This window comes from Chrysemys picta, chromosome 8 (assembly GCF_011386835.1).
Source record: "Chrysemys picta bellii isolate R12L10 chromosome 8, ASM1138683v2, whole genome shotgun sequence".
NCBI lineage: Eukaryota > Metazoa > Chordata > Testudines > Emydidae > Chrysemys > Chrysemys picta.
In genome coordinates this window covers 10,854,183-10,877,850 of record NC_088798.1, presented here as the reverse complement: position 1 = coordinate 10,877,850, position 23,668 = coordinate 10,854,183, and the positions used below count along the sequence as shown (strand labels likewise).

At 42.4% G+C, this 23,668-nt stretch overlaps 3 protein-coding genes across 17 annotated transcripts in view; 2 read left to right on the top strand and 1 right to left on the bottom strand.

Annotated features, from left to right (window-relative positions):
- Positions 1-3,600, top strand: part of TUT4 (terminal uridylyl transferase 4) — a 74,110-nt gene extending 70,510 nt beyond the window's left edge. For all 8 annotated transcript variants that reach the window (XM_008167909.4, XM_042851423.2, XM_042851422.2 and 5 more), the window contains one exon: positions 190-3,600. In XM_008167909.4, the coding sequence (XP_008166131.3) occupies positions 190-281 (92 nt within the window). In that variant the 3' untranslated portion in view covers positions 282-3,600. The remainder of the gene's footprint in view (positions 1-189) is intronic.
- Positions 3,601-5,743: 2,143 nt separating this feature from the next.
- PRPF38A (pre-mRNA processing factor 38A) lies at positions 5,744-11,104 on the bottom strand. Its single transcript, XM_005284812.5, has 10 exons — positions 10,845-11,104; positions 9,697-9,856; positions 8,796-8,917; positions 8,220-8,305; positions 7,950-8,060; positions 7,300-7,412; positions 7,106-7,132; positions 6,930-7,027; positions 6,506-6,554; positions 5,744-6,161 (listed from the first exon to the last, which is right to left on the bottom strand). The coding sequence occupies exons 1-10, from the start codon at positions 10,972-10,974 to the stop codon at positions 6,119-6,121; spliced, it is 939 nt and encodes a 312-aa protein (XP_005284869.1). The 5' UTR covers positions 10,975-11,104; the 3' UTR covers positions 5,744-6,118.
- A 14-nt stretch (positions 11,105-11,118) lies between these two features.
- Positions 11,119-23,668, top strand: part of ORC1 (origin recognition complex subunit 1) — a 33,406-nt gene continuing 20,856 nt past the window's right edge. The window contains exons 1-5 of one of the 8 annotated variants that reach the window (XM_024104901.3): positions 11,119-11,434; positions 16,266-16,359; positions 17,123-17,250; positions 20,792-20,961; positions 22,299-22,677. In XM_024104901.3, coding sequence (XP_023960669.2) covers positions 16,271-16,359; positions 17,123-17,250; positions 20,792-20,961; positions 22,299-22,677 — 766 coding nt within the window. In that variant the 5' untranslated portion in view covers positions 11,119-11,434; positions 16,266-16,270. Of the gene's footprint in view, positions 11,435-13,863; positions 13,887-16,265; positions 16,360-17,122; positions 17,251-20,791; positions 20,962-22,298; positions 22,678-23,668 lie in introns of those variants that run through there. The other 7 variants (XM_024104902.3, XM_008167906.4, XM_065553841.1 and 4 more) reach the window with 7 other exon arrangements.

Sequence of the window (23,668 nt, the reverse complement as noted above, 5' to 3'; positions counted from 1 at the left end):
TGACTCTGGGATATTCAGAGACTGGGTTAAAATAGTGCTGCCTTACAGATACACTGGATACCAGCACAGCTGGAATCTCTACCAGTCAAGTAGATGCTTTTATTTATAAATACCTAATATATTGAATATAGCCAAGCACTTTTAAATACATCTATTTTGCTAAAATAATTGTAATCCATTTTCTTTTAGCTGGTCCACTGATGCAGAATAACCAGCGGTTCTCGCTTCTGTCTCAAGGACACCCACACTTGAATATGAATTACATTCAACAGAAAAAATGAAATGTAATGGGAGGGGGGAGAAAAATCAGGTTCTGATTTAAAATCTTAATGCAACATGTTTAGATACAAGATTATTTAAGACTGTTTTTAAACTGTATCATTTGTATATAGATATGATCTATAGTTTTTACTAGTATCACAAAATTGAGTGATACAAATTTCATCTATTTTATTACCCTATTTTTAAGGGCAATTGTGTTTTGTTTTATCTTGGTAAACTGTAAAGAGAGAATTTTTAAAATTAAGTTCTTTATTTTCTATTAGCTGTATTCATACTTTGGTTGCTTCAGACTTTATATATATTGTTCTAAAAATAAAATTAGAAAGGGATTTCATGTGTTTTAAAAAAAATTGTCACTTCTATTCTTTACAGAACTATGTAGTGCCAAAAAAATTTTTAAAAGAGAAAATAAAACAAAAGTGCAAAACCAGGATTTAAGGTTTTTCCATACTTGTATATTAGAATGTGTTTGGTCCATATTTGGGTAATTAATATAACAAATAAAATATAGTTCTAGCTTAAAATCTTTGAAAGAAGGGATGTGAACGCAGTAAGTAGCTTGGAAAAACTGGGTCACATATTCAGAACCAAAATGTACCTGATCACTTCAAGTTTTTCCAAAATCATTACCGTCACCATTTGCTATTACTGTATTTTATGGATCACACATTTTTCCTCTAAATATACTCAGTATATATGGAGGGAGAGAGTGTACATCTGCTTCCACATTCACAAGCTTTAAATCCAATTATGTGCAAGTACTCAAAAGAAATCAAGCTGTGCTGTGACACAGGGCCTCAGTTAAGGGGGAAAGGAACCTGTCATTAAGCTGATCCTTCAATAAATTGCATCTTGCATGCTTACTGTGCATCATATCCTCTGTAAATTGATAGAGGCTTTAACCTGCAGGGATATATTCTGGCGTGACTTTTTATAATTCATGCCTTTCAAAGAGGGAGGTGATTTCTTATTGCTAATTTTTAGTCTTTAGTTTGGCTTCCTTAGGATAATCTGACCCAAACAGCTGATTTGATAGCATAGCCAGTTTGTTGTGTAGCAGTCTTAAAACTCCATTCTGAATTTACCTAGCTCTGTCAGCTATTGTCTGACTTTATCCAACATGTTAAAAGCTGGTTGTGCTATTGCTTTCAGTCTTGAGTGTCTAGTCCCTGTGCTTGTATCTTATGTCTTTAGCATGCCATGGGCTGAATGTCTTTTTCCATATTATAGTAGCAGATTAGGATCAATCTATTAAATTTAGAAAAATCTTCATCACAAGATACTCTTTTTGAGTGGAAAAAATTCCTTCCAAAGAGATTATTGTTCCCTACATGGCCAACAACTGCACTAATTCTGCCCTTGGCCTTGAGAAAGTTTTGGGACATGGAGCTCACCAGTCTCCCAAAGAGCCATAGTTTCATATTATTAAAAAAATTGAAGGAAATGATTGACAGATGTAGTAGACATTCTTTTAAAAATTAGCTCCCTTTGAGTGTGTTGACCATGAGATATCACTGATGTGGTGCCAGGCCCCAACTGGCGCAGGTGGTGTAGTGCTTGACAGGATCTCTGTTCTCTGAGTTGAGCCTGCAGCGCAAAGAGCTCTCTGTTGTGGGAAGGTTCTGTTGTCATCTGTTCCTGTTTAGAGTTAGTCACTAATCTAGTTGAAAGGAGGATGAAGAGATGGTGCCCTGACCATTTTGTATATAGCACTGAAGGCATGAGTGAGTCACAGACAATATGACCAGTCCACACATCTATAACAAGTGATAGCAAAGGGATAGGTCATGAGAGGGGCTTAATGTTATGTATGTATGCTGTTAGTTTGTCTTTGGATTTGTAACAAATTCAGTATTATGTGTGGACCGATTAGAATAAAGGCTCAGTTCACTGATGATATTCAAACTCTTCATCTCTGTATCTGACTAGGAATGGGGCCTGGGTGGGGGCTAAATGCCTGAAATTCAATTTGGACAAGACAGAGTTGATCATAGTAAGCATGGGGAATCCTCCAGAGGACACTTGCTTCTGTTTGTTAATAGGATGCAATCCAGGGTAGCCTATTGGATCCCCAACTGCTTTTAGACAAAGTAGTTTTCCATCTGCATTTGGTGAGTGACCTTGTCACAGTTATTGATGTCTTTGTTGCCTCCATCATCGATTATGGCCACATGTTCTACTGTGGCTGCAGCTGAAGACAACATGGAAGCTTCAGCTAGTGCATAACATTGCTGCTCAATTTGCTGGTGGTGGTGGTTTCAAACAAGGAACAGCTTGCCTGCAGACTTGTCTACTGTGGCTTCCAGTTTGCTTCTGATTCCAATGCAATGGATCTGTCAGTCCCTTCCTGGCTATTCTTTAAACTTCCTCTTGCCAACACTTCAGATTTGCTTGGGCTAACAGATTCTAGATTTAAATGACAGGATGCTCAGTGAGGGGCCTCTCATTCTGGTATTCACTTGCCACTGGTCCAACAAAGCCTGTATTTGTGGACCTCAGGGTACATTTTAAGCCCCATCTATTCCACAGTCTTGCCCAAGAAGATTGAGACTTTTTTCTATATAGGGATCTTTTGGGTAACCCTAGCTCACCTCATTAACTGACACTAACCAATTGATCCAATGTGTTCATTTTATAGCCATGTTTATTTGTAAGAGCATATAATACTTTTTAAATGATAAATATCGCACATCCGTGCTCTGAATTTTTGTTTTTAAGGTAGTCGAAGCTAATGTTTCAGCTCTTGCCCCCTTGGCTTTGGAACAACATGCTCATTCAGCTTTTTAGTTGCTAATCTGTGATTAAAGATAAACAGAAATGTTGACAGTACAGTTCTCATTCAGATGTATTACACAGCTATGGGCTTAGTCACTCCCCTCTTCCTGCTGATAGTTAATGAGGCAGATGCTGCTAGGAACATACAAATTGCCCCCATTGAATCATGGCAGGAGTCCACCTATTCCAATATCTCATCTCCCAACAGTGGCTAGTACCAGCTGCTACAGAAAAAGGTGCCGGAATCTTTGTAAGACTATTATGGAATAACCTGGCCTTAATGGAAGTTTCTTCCTCCTTCTATTAGTGACAGGCTTATGCCCTGAAACAGAAGCATCTTTTAAAAAAAATCCTCTCTAACAATGAGTATTCTCATTAATCATATAAAACCCTTTTGAATTCTGCTAAGCTCTTAAACTTTGACATTTTGTTGCATCGGTTGTTTAAAAAAATCCTTTCAGTTTAAAATGCATTGCTGTTTAGTTTCATTGGCTAAACCCTTATTCTTGTAAAACTAGACAATAAACAACATTTGATTTACCAGTCCTCGTCTTTTCAATTTCAGTTCACAGAGGAATATTTTATGGCCCTTATATGATGACTCTTACTTCTGTTATAACTCCTCCTATATCATTTTTAAGACAGAGTGACCAAACCTGAACCCAGCATTCTTAGTGAAGATGCTCTATTGATTTACACGGCCTATTCTCATTTCTCAGTCCTTCATACATCAACATTTTGTTTGTGTTTGAACACTGTTGTGCACTGAGTAGTAACTACCTCCCTTTTTACTGATATAAGGCTCAGTGGTCTGTAAGGTGACCCTTAAAGCTTTTATTTTTTTAAGAGTTGCTAGAGTGTTTTTAAGCAGAACAGGCACTGCCCTCCAGTCAATGCTTTTAATGAGTGCATATTTAGTAGCAGCTCAGCCACTTCATTCAGCACTTGAGTGACCAGTCCTAGTGATTTGTTGCTATTTAATTTATCGGCTTGTTTCAGTACAACTTCTTTATTCTTCGGTCTCTGGTGATACCTTGTTATCTGAAGAGTTTGTCTCTCCCCTGCCATCTGCAATGTAAAGAAATTATTTATCTCCTCTGTAATGAGCCTTATCCTTGACTGCACTTGTAATTTTGATAGTCTAGCAGTCTCCTGTAACTATGCACCTGTAACTTTGATAGTCTCCCTCCTCATGTCCTACCTTTGTAATACATAAAGAATAACTTTTCATGGAATTTGTTGATTTCTTACCAGCCATAGTTTGATTTTTATTTGCTTCATTTATTGTGGATTTCACTGTTCCAAAAGGTACCTGCTTTGGTCTGAGTGACCTCTTCTGTTTAATCAAACATACTTTATCAACACTTGACAAGTTTAACCTGTGTCCTCACTGCCATGTGTGGATTACTAGTACAAAAGTCTCATGCAGACATTAGCCTATAGGCCCAGGTGAGCCAACTAACTTGAGTTGAAACCACCACCAAACTCAGCTGAGGTTTTTGTGTATGGAGGGGAGAAGAATTAGAAACAAGAGCCCATCTTAACTGCAGTTAAGATACAGCTTAAGTATGCAAAGGTCAGGGGGGGGGATCAACCCATCCTGTTTTATGCAGTTGTGGCCTACATGGCTGATGCAATTGCTTCAGTCTATGCTTTTTGTTAATTGCTATAAGCTTCATGGTTATGAAAAAAAACTTCCAAATGTAAACACTAGGAACTGATGCAGTGTTTTCTTCCTGAGTCTGCACATGGACAGTCTGAAACAATGGCTCTACCAGTGAGTGCACCCACAACCCTCAATTTCATTAGGTGTTAATTCTTAAGCAGAGGGCTCATAATATAAACATTAGCTACTTAATTACTGATAATTTTAGGGCAGAGACAGGGAGTTGCCACAGGGAAGAAAGTATAAAAGGAAAAATACACACTGAGGAAGAATAAAGGACTGATCATGCAGTGAAGCTTTTCCTCCCAGTGATGCTGAATGTGACAGTAGCATACCAAATAAATGACAACTAAGATTTCAGTTACTATTCACGAGCTTCAAATTATTCTACCTGAAAACTGTGTGACACTCAGATCATCATCAGTGGGAGAAAAGACTGTATACTCCTACAGCTATACACTTGAAACTCTTCTTCTAAACTTTGATCCAAATGATATGAACAGTTTATGCACATAACTGTAGTCAATTACTACATTAGATTGGGTTGCCTATTTGATCTAACCATTGCCCAATTTCCTGAGCTGGAAGCTAGTATTAGAAGTGTACTAGCTGTTTGCTTGATTTATTTAACATGTTACAATAAAAATGGTTTAAGGATTAAAAAAAGCTATGTGATTTGTTAGGCTAGAGCACTGAGAGGTTTTTAATAACTAGAATTTCTTAGTAAATAAGAGTTGAGGGTTGCAACTCTGAGCTCTGCACTTTGTATGCTGTAGCTGCTTTGACTCCACCTGCCTGTTAAATGTGTATTCAGAGTTGAATGGTTACTGATTTACTATCACCACAAATGTAATATAAAAACAAGTAGCATTGCTACATGTCTGATATTTGGTAAATATCCTTCATGAGACAAACTAGCTGATTAATACTATAACAAAAATATTTATAGAAACGTTCTTTCAATTCATTTGGCATTATTTGTGTAAATGCATGCAAACAAAGTAATGTGGGAACAGCAAGTGGTTAGGAACAAGAGCATTTAATAACAATTTAAAAAAAATGTACGAAGTATTTTAAACAACTCAATCTTGCTCGTATGCTATTTTACACTGGCTTTCAAGAAAGCCATTTAAAAACCAACAACCATCCCCCCCGACTAAGAAATGCTTTCTACTAGGAAGATAAACAAATAGTGTACATTAAAAGTTTCTCTGCCTTACTTACAAAAAACAAAAACAGCTTTCTTGTACAAGGAGGGGGGAGAAGGAGGATTTTTAAAAAGTCTGACTGCCAAAGCAGCCAGCACATATCCTGCTGTTCCATAATGTAAATAGGTCACTATCTACAAACAGATTATGGTTCAAAATCTCTAAACTGCCTAGTGGATTTAGTCCATTATTCATTCCCTCGCCGACTCTTCTTATGGCTTTTCTTAGATCTGAAACAGTAACAAAATGACATGTCATTATGTGTTCAAGATAATCAGACAATGGAAATTGTACATTGCTTTATGGAGGACAAACAACATTACAGTAATTCCAGTGTTGGCCATGAGGATGCATTGCTCCATGCTTAATATAGAAATCTGCCCCACAAGCAGTCTTGGCTTTAAAAGACCAATGATAGGAGAAAGGTGGTATCAGAAGTCAGTACCCCCCCCCAGTGTTGTGAAAAATCTCAAAATTCAGGTCCCTTGTAAAGAAAGAAGCCCCTGTATTCATTTGCAGGGACACTTTCAACATGAACGGACATCTTTAAGAAATAAAGACAGCTGGCCTCTACCTTTCAGGTGACTTAGAATGGCTTCTGTGTCGGTGGCTACGATGATGCCCTGTTGAGATAAAAGGTAAATTACTTCTGTGTTGTAATCATGGAGAATAATCATGTGAGATTGTTCTGCTCATTTCCATTAACGCAGTCTGTGTCAATGCCCTATATGGAATGTCAAAGAACAGCTGAACACTTGTCCTCAGTAGGCAGTTAACTTTAAATTTCTTCATAAATACTGAGTTATTGGTAGAGATATTTGAAAAATAAATGTACATTGCAGTCTCGCATATTAAACCAGTTTGCAAAATGTAACTATACAACTTTAGCCATTTTATAAGCTAAACATATAGAGTGACAGCGGGAACTAGATTTGTCCACCACTAGCTGCATTGCTGACACCTGTGCCATAAGTCACCAATAGGAAGCACTAGAGTACCTGGAGATTTAGATCTTGATCTGTGGCGCCTCTCCCTGGACCTGCTCCGGTGTCGCCTTGGGCTTTTGCTGCGATGTCTCTCCCGACGAGGTGAGGGGCTAATAGGAAGAAGACTGTTAGACAACTGAATTTTAAACAATTTTTATAATGCAGTTTTAAAACAATAACTCTCCTACCTTCTCCTCTTTGGAGATCTGCTTCGCCTGTGAATTAAAAAGGAAAAAATAAATAGAGTGGATGGATTTTTTAGAACTTTGATGAAGCATTCACACAACTGACTAACAGTTTTAATACTTTGCAAACATCACCAGATAAATATTATTTTGGGTGAAACTGTGTTTAACAAAAGATGATCTTTTAAATACATCACCTTCTTGGAGACCTGCTTCGACTCCTCCTGTATCGTAGAGCTGGAGATCTGCGGGGCTTATCTAGGTCTCTGTAGCCTCTTCTGCGATGATCAGGGGAAGGTGCCCTCTCCAGCTGAAAGCATTGCAAAAATATACAATTTTGTAAGAATCCCCTGACCTTCATATTAATTATGAACCAGGATGCCCACACAACTATTCAAAAGATCAGTAACTTCTACTCAAACTAAAGTACTTTAAATAAAATGAAACTGCCTGGCTTTGATGATTGTGTGGTATACAAATACATTGAAATTAAGGTAATCCATCTTTTCCTTCTCCCTTACCCTCCAAAAAAATCTGATCATCATCATCATAAACTGATAATTTTTTAATAGGAATCCATTTAAATAGGAAAGAGTAGATTCAAGTTAGTAGAGTTCAGCAAAGAATAATCCTGAAGAACAGAGTATTTTGCTGCTATTATATGACCAAGAACATTTCCATTGGCATAGTACATGAAGATTTCTTCTCCACTCATGTGAGGGCTACAGGTAAAGGTCAGGCTTCCCCACATCAATTAGAATCATCTGAGCACTTTACTGCATAAGATTTCAGCATCAAAAGTAAATCTCTCTTTAAAATAATACAAACTGTGGGATAATTCACAAACCTTCTCATCTTCCTCCTCCTCCTCCTCACTGGACTCTACATCATCCATATCTTCTTCTAAAGCACTAACCCGAGTCTCCAATTGTTCAGCTTCTTCCAGAACATAACGTTTCTAAGAGAAACACCAACTTTTCACCTTATAAAATCCAAATATGAACATACAGTACATCAAAATCAGACTGATTTTGCACTTGACAAGCCCTTAAGCTGGTAATTTAGAAAGCTCCTAATGTGCTATCATTAACAAGGCATTGATTAGCAGCCTCCATACCTGCAATCGAGGCAAAATGATATCACATACACGTTCACTGTGAAGAAGTTCATCAATAAACTCATCCACATGCATCAGCTCAAATTCTGGAAGAAAAATTAGTATTTAGAGCAGTCACCTTTACCCTAGTTATTAATATTTAACACTTGTGAGTCATTCCGTGCAAAGTGCTGTATAAAACTAATCCTCAAAGTCTCAGGTGCTGGGAAGATTATTAAAACTATTTTACAGATGAGGAGATCATGACAGAGCTAAAATTCAAAAGTTCCTGAGGTCCAATGCTGTGCTCCAATCATACCTCTCTCTTCCTTTGTCTACTGAAAATCAATTCCACTGCTGCAAACAAACAAGTTGAAGATAAGTACATAGAATCAAGGCAGCTGATTTAATACTGCCTAGGCAATGTAGCAGGTCCAGGATCAGTTAATGAACAGCAGTGATCAGTGAATAAATACAAAAGCAATATAGCAAATAGATACTCTTCCCCACATACTTTAGCCTATGTTGATAAAGTATACAGTTAGCATTGCAGACTTCTAGATTCCTGATAAAAGGCAGACTATGCTGGTTACATACCCCCATTTCTGTTTTGACTTTTTATTTTTCGGTAGTCATTGTACAGTGGTTCAAGGTACTTGTAGCAGTCAATGGCAGTGCCTGTCAATCTCATATACAATGCTCCAAGCATTCTGACATATCTGGAACACAAAATGTCACACAGTAGTTTACAAATCTGATCATTCTGCATAGATAAATAATTTAAAACTAAGTCTCTCACAGAGGAAGACTGATTTAGTACAATAAACACAATATGGGAGAATGCTCAATTTTTCTCATTTAGTATCCAATCCTGTAAGCCCCAATGTGGATTTTGCACATGCAGGGACTGCATTATCAGTCTCACAGCTGAAGAAAATGCTAAACCAGTGTTACTCAGACTGAGTCTTCACTGTGTCTCCTGTGGCTCTTTGCAGCACATGATATTAAAACACTGATTTAATTATTAACCAATCAGGATGTTTTTACTATATTAACCAATCCTAGTTAATAAAATAATACTACTTGGGTCAGTCATTTTACTGTGAGAATATATACATTAAATATTTCCTGTCATACTGTTTAAATATGAATATATATACACTGTAGTAAATGAAACAATGAATTCACACTACTGTGGCTCTTTTGGGTAATGCTGATCACTAATTTGGTTCCTGAAACACTGAGGTCTGAATATCACTATTCGAGAGGAATCAGGTGAATATGATCACCTTAAACATAAGTGGGTGTAATGGTAGAAAGGATGTGACACTGAGATGAGTAGTTGTGACAGGGAAACTTGCATGGTGTGGAGCACATTTTTTGAGAGCAGGCATGGAGAAATGCATGATTTGTCAAGAGGACTCTAAAATGAACAGTGCATGCTTTGAGTTTCTGTGTCTCTGATATGACAGCTAAAGGAAAAACCACATTTGCTTACTTGAAATCCTCATTCTTTATAAACTCAACAATGATGTCCTTTTCAGGCTGGATCTGCAGCATTTTCAGGGTCAAGCAGAGGAATGGTGTAGGCTTGATGTTTCCACCATAAACGCCACCAACATATCTCAGTTCCATGGCTTTATCCACCACCAGTTCAGCTAGAGCAGGGGGTTACGAAAGGAAACAGCTGAACCATCAAAAGCTTATAGGCTTTAAACTAGAGCTAAGCACGTTTTCAGCTCACCACATCTGTGGCGCTAGTGGGGCTCGAGGCAGAGCATAGGTCAGGGGTTGGCAACCTTTCAGAAGTGGTGTGCCGAGTCTTCATTTATTCACTCTAATCTAAAGGTTTCACGTGCCAGTCATACATTTTAACATTTTTAGAAGATTTCTTTCTATAAGTCTATAATATATAACTAAACTATTGTTAAAAGCTACAAAGAGTCCTGTGGCACCTTATAGACTAACAGACGTTTTGGAGCATAAGCTTTCGTGGGTGAATACTCACGACATGCATCTGACTAAGTGGGTATTCACCCGTGAAAGCTTATGCTCCAAAATGTCCGTTAGTCTATATGGTGCCACAGGACTCTTTGTCACTTTTTACAGATCCAGACTAACACGGCTACCCCTCAGATACTAAAGTATTGTTGTATGTAAAGTAAATAAGGTTTTTAAAATATTTTAAAAGCTTCATTTAAAATTAAATTAAAATGCAGCACCCCCCGCACCGGTGGCCAGGACCCGGGCAGTGTGACTGCCACTGAAAATCAGCTCGTGTGCCGCCTTCGCCACACGTGCCATAGGTCGCCTACCCCGGCATAGGTGAAGGATTTGGGGGACTCACGCTGCCCAGGGGAGAAACAGGCCTCTGGGTCCTCACCAATACGAGCAGAGGGAGGTGAGAGGACTCAGTTGCTGGTAAGCGCCAGGAATTATTCTGCCAGCCGGGTCACCGCCTGCGCCCACATCAGGGGCCCAACATGCCAACACCCGCAAGAGCCCCCTCCAGTGCTTGGGCTCGGGGATGCGGATGGGGCCCACCAGCCTCCCCCCGGCCCCTGAAACCCCAGCACCGGGCAGGCTGGGGCGCCGCCTCTACCCCGGCCCTTCCAGCCCAGCTTCCTCCCCGCGGCCGGCCCCTACCCGTGAGGCCGAAACACTCCTCCTTCCAGTACTTGGACTCATAGATGCGGGTGCGGATGATCTTCTCCACCAGGTACTGCGGGTTGGTGCCGTGGATGCTGTGCGCATCCTTCACCGTCCGGTTCGCCATGGCCGGAGCGAGAGGGAGGAAGAAGGAACGACCGGACTTGAACCCCGGAGCGCTCAAGTTCTTCCGCTTCCGGGGAGAACGGCTCCGCTTCCGCCCAGAGTCCTCGCTTCACTTCCGGGTCTGTCTAGCGGCGGGGAGGAGTTTGTCTTGTCGCCGCTCGCCGGCTGCCATCTTAGCTTCGGGCAACCCGCCCGCTAGGGGCTTCATTGCGCCCGGAGCCAAGATGGCGGCAGCGTGGTCTCCCCGCGCGCGGGGTGGGCGGAGCTTGCCGCTGGCTTTGGCGCGAAATTCTAGCCTGTCTCTCGGAGCCTGCGCCTCGGTCGTCACGAGCCACCGCGCCGGCCCGGGGCTGAGCAGGTGAGGAGCGGGGGCGCCGTTGCAGGAAGGCTCGGGGGAGAGCCCTGGGAGCGGCCAGAGCAGGCCCGGCTTCTTGACCTCTCTCCGCGGTGGCGGTTGGTAGGTAGGAGCCCCGTGGCGCGCTGCTTCTGTTTCCCCCCTCCCTTTGTTTCTCTCAGCTGTAGGGTCCCCATGGAGTGCCTGGGGGGGGGGGGCTCAGTGATGGGGGCAACGACCCACCCATGTCTGCCTTGGCTTAGGAGACAGCAATTGTGACTTTGGCCTTGTCTACACGTAGCGTTACTCTAGAATTATTGTGCTTTAAATTCACGCCCACCCTTAATCTGGATTGACTTTCCAGTGAGGACAAACCCTTGTCTAGGCAAGCGTTTAGTTTACAGCCAGCTGGGGTGTAACTCCAACCTGCTGTGCCCTACGTGTCCATGTGGACCGTGCTGCTGTGCAGCAAAAGTTCCCTAGTGCACTTTAATCTACTCCGGGTTCAAGGCAGGGCAGATCGAAGTGCATTAAGGAACTGATCTCCATGTGGACGCTTAGGGCATGGTTGGCTAGATTTACACCCCAGTTTGCTGCAAACTAAGACCATGTCGATTCAATTGACAGCTTTCCAAAATTACTGGTGGTTAAGTGGTAGCTGATCTCTCCCCTCACCCCAGCATAGATACTATGTGCACTACAATGGTACATTTACTATGCCAGGGTTTAAATTCTCTGAGATTATTTCCTCGAGCCCCGCACACCCCTGCCCACATTTGGGGCTCCAGGGGCTGGGATCTCATGGCTTTAGCCTTGCTGGGAGGGGGAATAGGGGGGTACATCTGAGCTTCTGCCATGGGTTTTAAAATATTTACCAGAACTCCTTCCTCCTCTCCCCTCACCCCCCGCTAAAGCCCCGAGACCCCTGTCCCACACACCTGAATTTAAGCCTTGTAATGCCCTATAATGCCATAGAATTGAGACTTCCTGCAGTGATGGAAGGGTTTTTTCCATCGCTGTAAGTAGTCCACCTCCCCAAATGGTGGTAGCTAGTTGATAGAAGCGTTCTTTTGTGATCTAGCTGCTATGCTGGGGGATAGGTTGGTATAGCTACAACACTGGGGTGTGAATTTGTCATGCCTCCGAGAGACGTAGCTATATAGATATAAATTTTAAGTGTAGACAAGGCCTAAATTTTCATGTAGACAAGCCTCAAGTCTAACCTAGGCTGGAGCCCTTTCTGGTGTTTTTTCATGTCTTGCATAAATCTGACCTCTCAAAATCTTAGGTTGACCTAGCTACCTCATTCAGGGCTGTGAAAAATTTCACACCCTATGCATAGGCGTGCGCATGGGGTGTGCCCAGGCACACCCTAATGCAGGGGTGGGCAAATGGCCCCCCTCTCCCTGGAGCTATGCTGCCACGCGCGCAACGTTCTGGGGGCCGGGGCTGCGCACTCCCGCAGGGCAGTGTTTGGCTCCACAGGGAGGCAGACATGGTCCCCCCTCCCCTGGAGCCATGCCGCTGCGTGCGCAGTGCTCTGGGGGTCAGGGCTCCTCGGGGAGGCAGACACACTCCCCTCCCCCCCCCCCCCCGAGCCATGCTGCCACGCATGCAGCGCTCTGGGGGCCGGGGCTGTGCACTCCCGCGGGGCAGTGTTTGGCTCCGTGGGGAGGCTAGGAGCCTCATCTCATGGTAAGGGGTCCGGGGCCAGGGGGGTTGGATAAGGGGTGGGGGCAGTCAGGGGACAGGGAGCAGGGTGGGTTGGATAGGGGGTGGGATCCCGGGGGGGTGGTTAGGGGTGGGGGGGGTCTCTGGAGGGGGCAGTCAGGGAGCAAGTGGGGGTTGGATGGGACATGGGAGTCCCGGGCTCTGTCAGGGAGCGGGGGATGGATAGGGGTCAGGGCAGTCAGGGGACAGGAAGCAAGGAGGGTCCTGGGGGGGTCTCTGGAGGGGGGGGTTAGGGGACAAGGAGCTGGGGGGGGTTGGATGAGTCAGGAGTTCTGGGGGGTGCTGTCAGGAGGCAGGGGTGTGGAGAGGGGTTGGGGGAGGCAGGGAGCGGGGGGGGGGTTGTGTGGGTCGGGAGTTCTGGGGGTCCTGTCAGGGGGCGGGGAGCGGTTGGATAGGCGTGGGAGTCCTGGGGGTCTGTCTGGGGGTGGGGGTGTGGATAAGGGTTGGGGCAGTCAGGGGACAGGTAGGGGGTAAGGTCCTAGGGGGGCAGTCAGGGGACAAGGACCAGGGAGGCTTAGATAGGGAGTGGGGTCCTGGGGGGCAGTTAGGGGCAGGGGTCCCAGGAGGGGGTAGTCAGGGAACAAGGAGCAGGGGGGGTTGGGGGTTCTGAGGGGGGAAGTCAGGGGGCAGGAAATAGGAGGGAGTGGGTGGGGGCAGGGCTAGGGCGGGGATCCCTGGGTGCACACCCTAATGAAATGGGCTGCGCACTCCTATGACCCTATGCAAAGTAATTAGGTTGGCCTAACCCCCACTGAAAACAGCAGTATGTTGACTGAAGAACCTAGCCACTGTCTTTCAGGATGGTGGATTTATTACAACTATAGGAAGAAGACCCTTCCGTTGCTGTAGTAAGTTTCTGTGCTACAGTGGTGTAGCTGCAGCAGCACTTATAGTGTAGCTATACCGTAAATAACTTGGGGGTGATGGTTATGGATTACAGACCTTGGGTGTAGATAAAATCTTTAAGTGCACCATGCTGTAAGGGTTCTGTGAATAGTGTATTTCAGAAAAAAAAAACTTTAAAAATCTTCTTGTGTTTGAAAAGATTTTACTGTTACTTTAGTCTGCATGGGTGCAGCAAATTGTGGGATCTGGACCAAAAACAGCCTTTCTTGAACAGAAGACTTTACATATATCAATTTCTGGTGGTTGGTGGACCCACACCATCAATTTCTGCAGTTTGAAGGGATGAATCTGAAAATGTTTTATCTTCTATAGTTACAGTAATCTTAAGTGTTGTTTGTAACAGACTAGAGAAAAAAAATATTCTTTTCAGGGCTCTGGGTATATCTCAGCAAATCAGTTCTTTGCCATTGCAGGAGTCTTGGGCACGGGTGCACCTCAGTCTCTCCTGTTCTTTGCATGTGGCACACAATAGTTTGGTCTTCTGAGGGTTGTAATACTGTAGTTTAATCCTGGTTATTGGATTCAATACATGGGTAAATGTGTGCGGTTCAGTGGCCATGAAATAATCAGATGGGCCCTTCTGGCCTGGCAGCTCTTTTTGTATAAATTTCATTTTCCTCTTGTGTTTGTGTGGGTCTTTGACACAGTGATGGAAAAAAAAACATTTAAAATGGGCCCATTGTCCTAGATGCTGTACAAATATAGGGAGACAGGTCCCAGACAGGAAGCGCTTACAGTCTAATGTGGTTGTAAAAAGCATAAATTGTGATGGTTCTCAGGCCATGGTAATACTGTACCTTAAACTATTTTAAACTCTTTTGAAATTGACTAGATTTATGTTTGTCCTCTTTGCTGCTATCAAGGACTAATTGGGCAGCAGCAAGTCCATAAATAAACATGTGGTTTTTCTACTGCTCTTGGGGAAAAAGCTGAGCCATCAGCAGAAGCAGGCATCAGAGTTATTTGTGGGGGAGGAAGATATAGAAAATGGAGTTCAGGAGGACTAGATGGACCTTATCTCACTGCCTGCCTGCAACAGTCAGGAGGATCTTGGAAAGACAGAAGAAGGACCTTCAATCCTGGCAATGACTTTGGAGAGGGGTGAAAAGACAAACACATATATCTCATTTCCAGCAACTACAAGGATGCTTCATATTTATCAGATCATTGTTAGCCAGGTGCTGATATGAAAAATGGAGGCCACAGTGCAGGGTCCAAGGACAGTCTGCTATTAAAAATCTCCGCATCCTTTCTCTTTTCAGTACCAGAGAGGCTGCGAGTTTTCAGTAGAGCATTGCTGGTGCGGGAAAAGGAGAGTTTTTCCCACTTTGTGTTCTACTGTTGGGTACAGAAATGACTATTTTACTGGTTCTGAATCTTGAACCAGTATAATAAGAGAGGAGAAATCACACATTAGGATTTGTTTGAGTGGCTCAGAGGTTTTGAATGTTAGAAGTAGTCCTGGTGGAGATGCGTTAGTGGGCAGAGTGCAAGTTGGGCACTCTCAGGTGCAGTTATCACGTGGTTCTACAATTTTACCACATGGGTATTGAGCCCTACTACATAAAATACTAGGCTGTAAAATAAATAAATGGCACTTTCAAAATGCCTTTCACTTGAGTGCTCAGAGTGCTTTATAAAATGTTAAGGACAAAATGTTTAAACTTAGGGCCTAAAGTTAGGCACCCTAATAAGAGGCTTGATTTTTTTTTTCAAAGGTGCTAAGCGCTCTGTCCCATGGAAATCACTGGAAGCTCAGCACTTTTTAAAACCAGGCCTCTTTATCTAGGTGCTTAATTTTAGCCACCCAGTTCAAATATTTTTTCTAATTCTCTTAACACCTCTGAAATGTGTAATAATTTAATTTGACAGCTGGAGAAACTTAGGCACAGAGAGGTCCAGTGATTTGCCCAAGATAACTCAGGCCTGGTCTACACTTGGGGGGGGGGGGGGGGTGTTGATCTAAGTAGCGCAACTTCAGCTATGTGATGGTGTCTTCACTGTGGTAAGTCGACGGCTGATGCGCTCCCGTTGACTCCGCCTGCGCCTCTCACCCTGGTGGAGTACCAGAGTCGACGGGAGAGTGCTCGGCGGTAGATTTATTGCATCTAGATTAGACGCAATAAATCGACCCCCGCTGGATCAATCGCTGCCCATTGATCCAGCCAGTAATGTAGACAAGCCCTCATCAGTGAATCAATGGCAGAGCTAGGAATTAAGAATCCAGGAATACTGACTCCAGTCTGTTGCTTTGGTCCTAGACAACACTACTTGCATTCACCAGCAAAATTAATTTGATACTTTTTAAAATCTCGCCGCAGAAATCATGAACACAAGACAACAGTGCAAGCGCATCTACTCATGGGTTGGAAGAGCAAAGAGCTCAGACCAGCAATTGAAGACCTTTCAATATAGGTAAATAATATTTATTTTAGGCTGAGACAGAGATCCCTAAAGAAACATGCCATTTTTTTAGGGAGTAATCATGGACGAAAGTGCTGTAGTAACAATTACCTGCATTACTAGCACTTGTGTCAGGTATATGTAGCAGGGGTGGAATAAGCATAAGCAATATCTTATGAAAACCGTCAAATAAGGCTCAGTGCTAATAGTGTATGATATTGTAAACATCAAACAAGACTCTGGCCACAAAGCTCTTGCATTGTAAATTAGACATCTGGGCAACTGGATAAGATATTCAACACTCTAATCTAAACAGTTATATAGGGTTGCTCTGTGCTGTTGTGTTTTTTGCATTTCACTGGTGGAGGTAAGTGACTCTTGTGGTGTGGTCTTGAGTTTGTAAAGCACTTTGGATTCTTTGGGATAAAAGGGGTTATAAAAATGTAAGTCTGTGACTTTTTTTTTTTTTTGAAGAAAGGGTGAGGGCTTGTTTCTGATAATTCCTTGGTAGCATCACTGACGTAACTCCATGGCTTGCATGCAAGTTAGCTGGCTGTCAGGTTACTCATGTATTCTGACATACCGACATTAGTTGCTATTATGGGTGAAGAGAATTGAAGCATTTGAGGAGGAGACATATGCATGGACTTTGCAAGGAGATCTGGCAAGAGGGAGGGAAAAAGACCCAAATCTATCTGACTGTTAACCTGACAGTCTCTGATCTGTAAAGAATATGAAATGAATTTGTTAATCTATATGTGCCTCCATTTTCTAGGGGGATCTCGATTAAATCAGAAAGAAGTCTAACAGAAATGTGTATACAACTTGGAGAATTTGTTTTAGTAGAAGGGGAGAATGCGGATCAACCTTTTGTGGCAAAACTCCTGAAACTATATGAAGATGGTAAGAGCAAGTATTTTCATTATAATAGTTCCATCGTGCCTTCTATCTGGGGATCGTAAGCCACTTTACAAATGCTAAGTAAACTTCTTCACCATTGTGAAATAGGTATTACATCTATTTTATTTATATATTGAAGGTTGGATGAGGGATATTGAGGCAGAGAGAAGCTAAATGACTTGCCCAAAGCTACATTGTAAGTCACATCCTGAGTTGTGTACTGGCACTATGTCATTTAAAACAAAAACACCATCGTTTCAATTGACAGCTTTCCAAAATTTATTGGTGGTTAAGTGATAGCTGATCTCTCTCCCCTCACCCCAGCATAGATATAATAAAACATTCCAATATAACTCAGGATGGGACATCTTGTTACATATAATAATTCAATGACAAATTTAGGTGGAAATAACATTTCTCAGGATTAAGTACACAGTTTATAACCGATGAAATATATTCATTTGTGGTCATTTAGACAATGAGGATATAGATGTCAAATCTTAGATGTTGCATGTTGGACTCCTACGCCTTGGTGGCCAGCCAGAAGGGTGGAGGTAGCATAGGTCTTTGAGACCGGATGCCTGGGGTAGGCCATACAAAATGCCACACTCAGGGCAGACTGCAAGAAACAGGCAGACAATCCCCCAAAACTGGAGGTTTATTCTATAATTAGTCACCAAACCAGTATCAAAAGAGCTCCTGCAGCAACATACAGGTTAACAAGAAGCCAAACACAGCCCCCTTTAGGCATTCAAGCCCTTGGCTCCCATCTAGGCAAACAGATCTAATACAGTGAGAGGTTACTGAAAACCAATTCACCGCATGTGAGGTTCTACTAATCCCAAAGGATCAGACACTTATCCCTAGGTGAATATGTATCTCAGCTCTTACCCAAACAACATGCTGTTAGCCAATCCTTAGTTAACTAACTTAAGATTTATTAATAAAAGAAAAGAAGAGTTATTGAATAGTTAAAAGATTATATACATTACAAATGCCTGCAAGGTCCTTATATCCGATTTGCCGTGATGGATGAATCTGCTGGCTTGCAAAAGTCTCTCTGGAATCATCCCAAAAGATTAGAATACAAATGCAGCTTTAAATGTAAAGTCTTTCCATGCATTTTCCAGGTTATTCCAAATAACTACTTGGAAGATCTCAATCCCATGGCTTAAACTTCCCCTGTTTAAAGTTCAGCAGACTAGAGATGCAGGACCAGGCCTAAGGTTTCACTTTTATAGCTGGAGCAGGCTGTCAAGTGTTTTGAGCATGTGACTGAGGATTCTTCTTTGTTGAGTTTCAGAGTAGCAGCCGTGTTAGTCTGTATCCGCAAAAAGAAGAACAGGAGGACTTGTGGCACCTTAGAGACTAACAAATTTATTAGAGCATAAGCTTTCGTGGACTACAGCCCACTTCTTCTGCTGTATGTATCCGAAGAAGTGGGCTGTAGTCCACGAAAGCTTATGCTCTAATAAATTTGTTAGTCTCTAAGGTGCCACAAGTACTCCTGTTCTTTGTTGAGGACACACTGACCCACCACTTTGAAGTTAACATTCAATTTCCTATGCATACCCAGGTAATCCAGTTACACTATAAGGCAACATCCGGTCATTCATTATAATAAGGATAGATAAGATGAAGACAATTAGATAATATTCTTAATTTCCTGCAGTGTCTCACATCTTTGATCTTAAGGTTAACTGAACACAGTTGCATACATAATGTAAGGTAATTAAGACATGGAAAAAATTTAATAACTAAAATCTAATTTGGTAAACTTCTAACAGGGTATAGGTACACAGACAAACACATTTAGCATCTACCTGTGATTTCTGTTACTACAAATGAACGGGTTAGTGATTGCTGGTCTAGTACATCTCTTTGATATTCACAAGCAAGTGAATTGTCCTGATACAATTGTAATGCCTCCTGTTAAGTTGTTAGGGGTCATACACAGGCTAGCTGGTTTGCCAGTGTCACAACTTCTTTGTAAGGCATTGTGGTATAGACCAGCCCAGGGGATTGCACTCCATTCTTCCTCTTAAAGTACACCAGTTTTTTCCCCTTCCCTGAGTACTGTTACACTGACAGCCAGATGCACATTTTAGGGGGACTTAATCCAGAATCCTAACTGTATTTATTAAATAGAAATAATGCATATTTCTAAATAACTGTGACATTTGGGTAATTTGAATATGCATGGTTTATGCATTTACCTGCTGTGCTCCAGTAACTCCATTTGTTATAAAATAGAGCTGATAGTGCTTACCCAAAGTATTTTGTGGTCTATAGTGTGGATGAAAACCACTGACTAATGGTAGTTTGCTAGGAGTTTCAATATGAAATGTTTTTTCCCTTCAATTTCTACAGTGGTGACAAACTCAATATATGGGATGCTAGATTATTCTAGCACTAATAAGACCAAGTAGGTTTTGAATTGTCTTGGATTTCTAATGCATTGGATATTTGAGCATGTTTTAACCATCATAGGTAAAACATATTGTTTTTTTTTTGTTTTGAAAATGATTTTGGTGCTGTTGAAAAGTCCCAGCTCAGTGGCCCTGGAGACTGAAGTACTGTAATCTTCCCTAGAATCTGGTACAGCATAGGAGGCTGTAATGCAAGCAGTCTCACCCAATAAATTGCTTCCAGTCTGTTCTTCTAAAACCATCTCTACAATCAGAGGGTCTAATCCATTTTCCTTGGTCTCTCCATTGTGTACTATTAGTTTGTTTTGTGATGTGGACACAAAACTGAATTGAGACAATCAGCTCATGTAATAGAGGCCATCAAAACATCATTTTGGGGTTTTAATTTGTTGCTGACTTGGAAGGTGCTTGAACTGGTGACTGAGCGATGGTACAAGGGAACTGAGCTGCTTCTTAATAATCTATTTGGTCCTAAATTCAAACATTTAAATTACCCTTATCATTAGCTTGTGATATAATTGCATAGTTACTGATGCAAAATTGTTTCATAACACAAATTTATACATCCTGCTATGGTCTTTACATAACATCCCTAGCAAATAACCTCTTCATCATCTATCATGTGACCTGGTATTGATTACATATTAAGACAATTTTGTGGCAGTAAGATTTTCATAATCTTTCTATTATAGTTTTAAGTACTAGTATAGTACTTAAAACTTGTATAGTAATTGAGAGGAAGGATGATCTTGGAATTAAGACACTGGACTGGGACTTCGGCAAGGCAGTCTGGATTCAATTCCTATCTCTGCCAAAGACTCCCTGTATGATCTTGTGCAAGTTAATTAATTTCCATGTGCCTCAATTTCCAGTCTGGAAAATGAGGATAATAATACTTTATTTCTCCCTCTGTGTGTCTGCCCTACTTAGACTACATGCTTAGGAATAGAAGGCTCTTTCTTACTATGTGTATGTACAGTGCCTAACACAATCTGGCTTTGATTTCAATTGGAGCCTTTTGGCCTGCTATAAAACAAATAATGAATAATAATGCTATAACTAAAACTAGAGTTTTGAATGCTGACTCAGTTTTTCCCTGTTTCCCTCTGTTGTAGGCTCTCAAGAAAAGCATGCAGTTGTTCAGTGGTTCTCTCGTATTACAGAGCTACCACTCAATAAACGGAAACTGCTGCAAAGAGAGGTTTCTCCCCAGGAGATATTTTTGGATAAAGCTCCTGGATACGACACTGACATAAATGTGGAGACTATCATTAAAAACGTCAAGGTGTGTACCCAGGGCATGCTCTGCATACAGGAAAGGAGGAGGTGGAAGAACTTTGGAAAGCCTAAAGCAAGGGTGGAAACACTTATTTTCCCCCATGAAACCTATTTGAATTCTTAATGCAGCTCTGTAGGGATGTTGGGCATCATTAATACTTATACTCCTGGGGGAATTCTGCGCATCTGCGGACACATAGAATTCCTCTGTCCCACATAATTTTATATTTTGCTCCCAAAAATGCATTTTGCCTAAGAAGTGCTGCCTTTTGGCCACCAGAGACCAGTGTGGTGCAAGAACAGCTAGCTGTGTTCATGCAGCTGGCTTTTCTGGTGCCACAGCAGCCTCTGGTGGGCAAAAGGCAGAACTGCAGCACTTCTGGGGCAGAATGCATTTTCTGGGGGAGGGTGGGTGGAGGAATTCTATGTCCAGTGCTGCAGAATACCCCCAGGAGCAGAAGTTGATCACAGCACCCTGCCTGCGGAGCCAGGTTAGAACAGTGTGTGTGTGTGGGGGGGGGGGAGGCACAGACTGGGGTTCAGAATGGTTAACTGGCGGGACAGTCTGGGGCATAGGCTCAGGAGCTAGTGGGATGACAGCATTGAGCATGGGGAAGGGGGGCTGCAGAGACCCATAGGGATTGGAGGGGAGGGGGCAGATGTGCCTGACTGAATGGAGTGGCTTGGGGTCAGCCAGGGTCTGCATGGGGGAGGTTTCCCAACTCCCTAAGAATCTCTTCTCCCCCCCCCCGCCCTTTCCCTCCCCCCCCCAAAAAAGAGAAAAACACTTTCACCCACTCCACTCAACATCCTCCACTCCTAGACTCCTTCCATCTCCCTCAGCTCCTCCGTAACCCCTGACTCACCCAAGCCTATGCATTGCTTCTGACAAGTGCAGGAAATACAGTTCTGTTCTGTAGTTTAAATAAATTACTCAGTGTTCTGTATTGATATGCCTAGAAAGGAATCTGTCCAAAAAAAAAAATTGCCAGAATCTTTTTTTGCTCTGTATTGTTAGACATACTTGTTGACAGATATTTTGAAATAAATTACCAAAACAATTGAAACTGGCATGATAATATTATGTTGTTTTGACAAATAAAATGTGCAGATTTTTCAAATATTGGGTGCAGAATTTTTTTTTTTTTTTTTTTTTGGTGCAGAATTCCCCCAGCAGTAGAATACTTAATATGGTCTAACTGTGTCCTCTATAATCCTTCATCACAGGTGTACCAATAGCACAGTCATGGGATAAAATGTTAAGATACATGATAGGAAAAATAACAAAGTTCTAAGTAAATAGCAGATGCTAAAGGGTGACTTGATATTTTTCTCCATTTATAGGTGATACCTTTGGCCCCCAAGGAAGCAGTGCCTGTTAGGTCAAACGGAAAACAGATATTCTTTGTAAAGGAATCTTGGGATGGGAAATGCTTTAAGCCTCTGTCCCCTGGCTCATTGTCTGAGCTGAAAGAAGCTGAGAAAAATAAAAGGGTTGGCAGCCCAAGCCCTTTAACTGATTGCCAGACTTCAGACTTCACTTGCTCCTTGAAAGCAGAGACTGACAGAGTCACTCGGAGTACCGTGAAAACCAAGAACGTTCAGATGGAAATAGAATCAAGACACTCTGCTTCCAAGTCCTCCCTGTCTAAGGAGAGACATTCCCAAAGGGTGGCAAATGGCATTAACACCCCAGGAGCAAGGAAGAAGTTACAGCTAAACAGTATGTACACAGCAATACTTTTGGTTTCATTAGTAATTTGGCAACTAGTAGTAAACCTAATAGCAGAGTTGCTGGACCTGGAGACTGAAGTCTTATGTTTATCCATAGTACAGCATAGGCAGCTCTCTGAGTAACTCCTGTGGGCCTGGCCTTCCTCTAGCTGCTGTGATCTCACTGCCAGGTCTTCTCACTTGGGAATGTGGTAAATGGGGCTTGTAGGAAGTACAGTCTTTCAGCAAGTGGGTTCTTGTTTTGGGTAGTAGCACCATCAAGAGCAAGAATCCCATCTCTACCTGCTTCACAGCTGATCTAGCCACTGTATATGTCATAAGAACGGATATAAGAAGCTGACCAGCTTGGGATCAGCACATTGAGGATGGCTACCCCTTCCTGTGCAGTTGACTATTGATCATCTTCCTCTTAGTAGCTGGCCTTTTGAGCTCAGGTGTATTGGAGATCTTTATTACTGTCTGTCATGACAGACTTGCTGAGTAAATACTGCTGGGAGTTTTGCACTGAAGGAGGTTATCATTGGGAAAAGGATATCACATAAAGAAGAAAATAAATAATCCGAAAAGATAGTCTGGTTTTCTAGTAGATGTAACCCGTGCGAATGCAATATGGCTTTGTCCCCATTTAGCTTCTAGGCCATGTGCAGTGGTTGAAGACTGCTACCACCTCTAAGTTAATGGACCTGGATCTTTAACTCAAGCCGTAGAGGTTTGTTCTCTTGGGCTAGGTCTACACTGGGGGCGGGATCGATTTAAGATACGCAAATTCAGCTATGCGAATAGCGTAGCTGAATTCGACATATCCTATTCGACTTACCCCGCTGTGAGGACGGCGGCAAATCGACCGCGGCGGCAAATCGACCGCCACGGCTCCCCCGTCGACTGCACTTACTCCTTCTGACGAGGTGGGAGTACGTGCATCGAGTCAGGGATCGATTTATCCGTCTACATGAGACGCGATAAATCGATCCCTGAGAGAT